General features: G+C 46.2%; 1 protein-coding gene across 3 annotated transcripts in view; it reads right to left on the bottom strand.

The window, feature by feature from the left end:
• Window positions 1-300: 300 nt before the first annotated feature.
• SMAD9 (SMAD family member 9) overlaps window positions 301-7025 on the bottom strand; it is a 25399-nt gene continuing 18674 nt past the window's right edge. For all 3 annotated transcript variants that reach the window (XM_009327712.1, XM_009327714.1, XM_009327715.1), the window contains 2 exons: window positions 5755-6011; window positions 301-813 (listed from right to left, as the gene is read on the bottom strand). In XM_009327712.1, the coding sequence (XP_009325987.1) occupies window positions 670-813; window positions 5755-6011 (401 nt within the window). In that variant the 3' untranslated portion in view covers window positions 301-669. The remainder of the gene's footprint in view (window positions 814-5754; window positions 6012-7025) is intronic.

Below are 7025 nucleotides of genomic sequence, written 5' to 3'. Positions count from 1 at the left end.
ATGTGTCCAGAATGCTCTGATAAGGCTCCAGTGCTGAACGTGTCCTGAGGGCTCTCTCCTCCTGCCAAATCCTAGGGGAGACAGGGGTGCCTCAGCTCCTCAGAGGATCTGTTGTCCCATCATGCTTTGCAGTAGGGAGACAGACTGGAATTGCAGTTTAGTCCTTCAGTTCACTGGATAAAAGTCATCTCTATGCATAAGTCCTGTGCACCACCTAAGGTCCTCTTTTAGACCTGAAATTAGGATGTAAAATGGATATAAACGGTGCAGAGATCTGACTTTGGTTGCCTGCCGAGGGGTGAATTTCACCTACTAGGAACAGCTACAGCCAGGTTTCTGAATCCACATGAAAGTGCTGAGAATTCGCACCGTTACTGGCTTGGCTGGGGAATGAAGATGCTCACAGGAGATGTTTGACACTTTTGCAGGAATTTGGCTTATTTTGTACTAGAGAACAGACACGCTATACCTGAATTTCTAAACTTATTGTACTGGCATCAGAGTAACTAGAAACCACAAAACATAGCAGGAAAAAAAAAAGGAAAGTAGACTATGTATAGATATATTTACATCTACATACATCTACATATAGAAGCTTCTGTTCACTGGAAATCCTATAAGCCACTGCCTGCAATAGCATCCACCCTAAGGGAATTCTAGAGATGATCCTTAAGAGACTGAGGAGATGGGGTTATGAGGTGAGCCCATCTGTGTCAGCACCTTATCCAGCCATTGCAACGGTCCATGCAGGTGGATCTCAATCCAGCAGGGTGTGCTTGTAACATCCTGGCGATGATACTCTGCTCCCCAGCCCTATAAAAGCATCAAAGGACCGAAAAGTGAGTTTTTAAAAAAAACCAAACATGAAATCACAACTCCAGTGCTGACAGTCTAACACAACTACATATAGTCCATCACCCAGGTTCCCAAGATTTAATGCTTTGTCCTAGGGATAATTTTCTGTAGAAACTCTGCTCCTTTTTAAGGTCATTGTTATCATAGTTATCAGGGACTCTATACTATTAAATTAAAAATGCTCAGTCACAATTCCAGGTGCTGAGATCAACTGTCATGGAAAGGCCTGTTTCCAAGCTTGGCTGCCTGCAAACAGCCCATGGGGAATGGTCCCTGCTGTTCACACCCCAGAGACGTGCCCAGGAAAGTCTGCCAGACTTCTGTCTGGCACAGATGAAAAGCAGGCCAGGCCCTGTCATAACACTTTAACAGGAACTGGGAATGATCTTGGGCACTGCTTCATTTATTGGTAGAGATGCATCCTACGAGTCTGAGACTCTAGAAGTTCTAGGTATTTATCTGAACCTCTGGAAACTTCCAGCAAGGTTCCTCATGTCCCCTTTACCTTAAACTTAACCTACGTATAGACACTTTCCATGGGTTTTCTATCCTTGAACATGTCCTCTTTTCCCACGGGAGTTCCCAGCTGTCTGCTGTGGTAAGTCCTGCAGTAATTTCTCCAGCTCTTTTGGGGAGATATGGGATATGGAGCGTCTGACGGAAGATGGGGATGCAGTGCTGGCATGGAGAAAGGAGAACCAGAAGTCGCCACGCCTCAAGCAGGCACAGTGTCTGCTTGTTAAGCAGGCAGCCTGATTTCAAAGCAACACAAGCCATCCAAGTCACAGCCCAAAGTCTCACAGCTAACTGGCTGTCTCACTGCCAGAACTGAACTTGGATTTCCATAGGGCAACGTGCAAAACGTGGTCCCACTGCAGGATGATGCTATTCATTTGTGGGCCGCTGATCAGAGAACCTGAGCCTTACCTATCATTATGCTAGTCAGGCAGGCTGATACTCTTGTCATGAAAATAGGACATGGTGTCCTGGTTTCGGCTGAGATGGAGTTAATTTTCTTCCTAGTAGCTGGTACAGTGCTGTGTTTTGGATTTAGGATGAGAATAATGTTGATAACACACCGATGTTTTAGTTGTTGCTAAGTCGTGCTTACACTAGTCAGGGACTTTTCATCTTCCCGTGCTCTACTGACTGAGAAGGCTGGAGGTGCACAAGAAGCTGGGAGGGGGCACAGCCAGGACAGCTGACCCAAACTGGCCAAAGGGATATTCCATACCATGTGACATCATGCTCAGTACATAAACTGCGGGAAAGCTGGCTGGGGGGCCGCTGCCTGGGGACTGGCTGGTCAGCGGGTGGTGAGCGATTGCATTGTGCATCATTTGCTTTGTATATTATTATTATTATTATTACTATTATTATTATTATATTTCAATTATTAAACTGGTCTTATCTCAACCCACAAGTTTTCTCACTTTCACTCTTCCGCGTCTCTCCCCCATCCCACCCAGGCCGGGGGGGAGTGAGCGAGCGGCTGTGTGGTGCTCAGCTGCCAACTGAGGTTAAACCACCACACATGGAGGTATGTTAAGATTGATGCCTGCCAAAGGTACCGAAATTGTAGAGTGCTGAACAACTCAGACAACTGAGGGTGCTAGAACCCACTTCTCTAGACGATCAGCTGCAAAAGTAGGATCAATACCAAAACTAGATGCCATAATAAGTGGCCTGGATAAAATCTATTTCTAATTAATGAAAAAAAGGATGAAGAAAGCAGAAGAGTAAGATATGGACCCACCAAAGCTCAAAGACTGCTTTTAATCAGGCACCATTTTTCTGACCTGCAGAGCATTTATCAGGCTAGAAAGGGGGTGTGTTCACAGGCACCTCAGATTTATGTTCTGGAAACACTGGCAAAAAATGCCACTCTTTAAATCAGTGCAGTCAGGCTTCTGGGTTTGTGAAGTCTTAAGTACCCAGCTGCAGTGAAGATAAACGGCTAGAAGGGCAAGTGTCAGAGAAGTCGGTGCACCTCTGCTGACTGGTAGGACGGAAAATCCGGAGGAATAGGAATTACAGGTTGCAAGCGCAACTTGCCCGATTTGGAGGTGTCTGGCAGCGCGTGCAAGTGGCTGGCCATCTCCCTCTGCTGGCAACTCCCACACACAGGGCTGCTGCCTCAGGCTGCTGGCTGGAGCTCCCAGCAGGGGAAATGCCAGGAGGGCAGGACCCCCTGTGCCTCCCGTACATCTCTCTTGGGCTGCAGGTAGCCTCCTCGCGGCTGAAATGAACCCGGAGGTGGAGGTCTCTTAACAAGAGAATAAAATGACAACAACTTGCAAAGCTGTGGTCGTGTTTTGAGCAGATGGTGGGAAGAGGATACCGATACCCTCACAAGGAGACCAGAAATGCGCCTTCTGGCATGGGGGAGATCAGCCGAGGGGCCCTGCTGCTCCTGCCAGCCCTTCCCACCTCCTGTGGGCAACAGCTCCCTCCGGCCCAGGGTCCAGCCACGTCCCAGAGTGCTGAGCTGCCTCGTGCTGGGGAGCACGGCCAAGTGTGTTGGGTTGTCCCCTTAGCCCCAAGACCGGGGGAAATGTGGGAGGGAGGGCACTGGGTTCAGACCTTGGCTTGGAGAAACTCTACGTCTCTCCACTTTGTGCTTCAGCTGTCTCATCTGTGGAGAGGGGACAACAGCCATCCTGCTTTGGTTATCAGCAGCGCTCAGTGGATGGAAATTGCTGTCTGTTCTCACTGATGATACACTCATGTTTGCATGAGGGTTGAGTCCCCTCTGATACCCTTCAGACACACGAAGGGTATCAGAGGGGACAGGACCTTCACCTCCCTCTGTCCCATGTCCTGCCTCCAGAAGAGGATACAGTCGTGGCAAGTTTCTCATGTCTTGGTCCCTACCCATCTCTGTCTCCCAGCTGGTAGCTCAAGCACTGGTGGTGTAGGAGGCAGGGTCTCCAGCCTTTTGGCTCTGCTTGCCCTGTGGGCTGCAGGTGACCAGCAGCATCTGGTCACAAATAGGGGAGAAGCCAAAGGACTGCTCTGCACCTGGGGGCTCTTGGTGTGTGGCTCTGACAGACAACATGCTCCTCTGCGCACTACATACCTAATACCCAGGGGCATTCCTATCCCCAGACTGAACACGCTGGGGCTCACACCTTGGGAGAGAAATAAATTGAGAAGACTGAGTACAGGAAAGGGTTTTTACATGCCAGGAAGGAAGAACCTAGATGAGATTTGCATAGCCATTTTCCGAAGGTCATGGGAAAGGGTTCAAAATAACTCCTTGCACTGGTCTTCTGGTGCCTGAAGCACTATAGTGGCTGCTATTGTTTCAACAAAGCAAGGTGATAATATGGCAGCAGCATTATTTAGTGCATCAACACAACCGTTTCTGCTGCCATGCTGGGCATAGAGGCAGATAACACATCAAAGAGACTGCTCCCGAGTTGCTGAGATAATGAAAACATTGCGTAACTGGCTACACTGCCTTTACAAACAACATGCCCATTCATGTCTTCCATTAAAGAAAATGCTGTTTGTTGGGTTTCTTGCTTTCTTTTTTTCCCCTAATGCTTGCATGTGAACAAGATGTCGGTTCCTTCCCAAGAAAAAAAGCAACGGTATGGTCATGGGCAGAGAGATTTTGGCTTGGACTCAGGAAAAGTTACAGGGCACTCATAGTGCTCTCAGAGTGTTAAGGAGATGGGTCCCCAAGGATGGCTGGAAAGAGTCAGAACCAGAAGGCTGCGTGGGACTCAACTCATCTGCTTTGCAGAACATAGGGGAAGTGGGCTCCAGCCTCAAGCAGTTTTGTAGTATCTTAGATGTGAATTCAATCAGCTCGATTCAGTCATTTGTATAGAACCAAATCTGGAAGACAAAGGGACATACTCAAGACACTTCTTCTGGTACCTAGCAGGACCAACTTGCTCCTAATGGTGTCACTTCTCTAGTCTGCAGGCTGAACATTGCTGTCAGCTCTCCCCAGCAGCACTATAGGAAGTCAGTCTAGCACATCTGTAAACAGTCTTGAAATACCATTCTCTGGGGTTTAGATGCTACATTAGGCACCTAAGTAAATCCTAAGTGCTAAAAGGAGTCAAAAGATCCCATTCTGGTGAGAAGGCCATTCAGAAGATTTAAGAAACTCCCACCAAGACTGATACATCGCACACAGAGAAGTCAGACTGCAAAGTTCAGATATGAAAGACATGGAAACAGTAATGGCTTTGCTGGCCTCCTGTCTCTTCCAAATACCAGGGGGAAGGTCAGATGTTCTTCTGGGTTTTGTATTCTGCTTGCAAGAAGCCCTTCTGGTAGTGTGGCTGGCCAGAGTGAATGTCATCAGAAATTAAGACAATCTCTTGCCAGGGATCAGACAGGTGGCAAACAACAGTTCCCAGCAAGCTCAGTGGGGGCTGAAGGAGGACCCACTGTTTCTTGACTGAGACCATACATACCAGTCTATAGTAATGCCAAGACTGCAAATTAGTCTAGAGACATAAGGACATTCTTTTCAGATCTATGGCTCTACCAAGCTCTATTGCAAACCAGTAACGACAGGAGAGATCACAACTGCCTAAGATATGTGCTACAACATTTACATGTTGCTAAGCCCCTGTAAGTTGAGCTCTTTATGCAATCAATGGGGGAACATCATTCAATCTCTGCTTATTTTGCACAAAAAGCCTATGGAATACCTCATTTTTGGAATCTAAAAAATTTCCAGGTTGACCACAAAAGCTACTGATTTTAAGCACCTAGAAGTTTAAGGCAATACTGGAAAACAGGCAGTCTGAATTGCTATTTGCAAGTTGGGTGTCCAACTTGGGAAGGATTTGATGTGGTCTAGTTTTGCACCAAAGTTAGCAAGTGATAGGATTTGCCTTTTCAGAAATGCAAGAGAAAACAAAGAATCCTTACTTTAACAAAGCTCATTCGAATAGTACACATCTTGGTCAGCTCATACACCACTTCAAAACCGTGATTGACTGACTGGGCAAGCAGCTGGGCAAAGAGCTGGTTGTTGAAGATCTTGAGGCTGCAGCCACTGGGGATCTTGCAGACAGTGGCTGGGTGGAAACCATGCTGGTAGTTACAGTTGCGGCTTTGCACAAAAATACTGCTGTCACTGACACATTCAGCATAAACTTCCCCACCGACGTAGTAAAGATGAACACCTTGAACAAGAAAAAATAACATGTATTATTTCTCCATTGTTCACAACACACTTTATACCAGTAATTCTTTAATTATTTTACTGGTGTGGGCGTACAAGCCCTGGGTCATTCCAAGCACTCAGTGACTATACATTGCCTTTCAAAAGACAGTGAGCTGTGTGCGTATCCATGTATCTATAGAACGGACCCACCAACATTAAGAGGAAATTGTCATAAACACTATTTCAAGGTACTGGTCTAGGAGAAAAAAGTCTTGGCACGTGATGTTCTTCTTTGTTTCTCAGTGAAGGCTGGTTTACTTCTTTAACCCAACAGCACAGTACTTTATGACGACACATATACACATACATATACACACACATAAATATCAAACATATGTCAACCATATACAAAGCATGGATCAAAACTGTCAAAGAACTGACAAATCTGTTATGCATTACACATCTAAATGTATTTTCACTGTTGAGCATATGCACGCTGACCAAGACCCACTTCATTGCACGCTATTTTTTTACTGCAGGATCCTATCTCATGCAGTTCAAACACAGCATGGTGTGTACTTAAAATAGCTTTTCTGTATTTTGCTTTATCCACCACATCAGAACCATGCGTTTGCATTTACATGACGTGACTTACTCATCAGATCCTGTTCAAAGTGATCTTTAGCAAGAAAATGACTGATTTCCTTCTGGACTTTTCAGTGCCCGAGTGACTTACCAACACTAACTCTCAAATTTTTACCGTGCCTTGGGGAAATGAAGATGGAAGCATTTCTATCCATTCAAAGACTCTGGTCCTCCCAGGATGTCTGCTTGCATGAAAATATTCCTAAATTGGTGGGATAATTTATCTTAGCACAATTCAGCAACCTTAAAGCTAGGGATCTTGTGTAAGCTGATTGTGTAGATGCGTTCACCAGTTGACAGATCATGAGAGGCACTGTGACCAGATGATTCACTCCATCCGCTAGAGAGTGCAGGCTCACAGCCAGCTTAAACTGATGGAAGTCTGTGC

Source organism: Pygoscelis adeliae, unplaced genomic scaffold (genome assembly GCF_000699105.1).
Source record: "Pygoscelis adeliae isolate BGI_AS28 unplaced genomic scaffold, ASM69910v1 Scaffold14, whole genome shotgun sequence".
Classification (NCBI taxonomy): Eukaryota; Metazoa; Chordata; class Aves; order Sphenisciformes; family Spheniscidae; genus Pygoscelis; species Pygoscelis adeliae.
The sequence above is the reverse complement of the archived record's forward strand: the minus strand, read 5'-3'. Positions and strand labels throughout refer to the sequence as shown.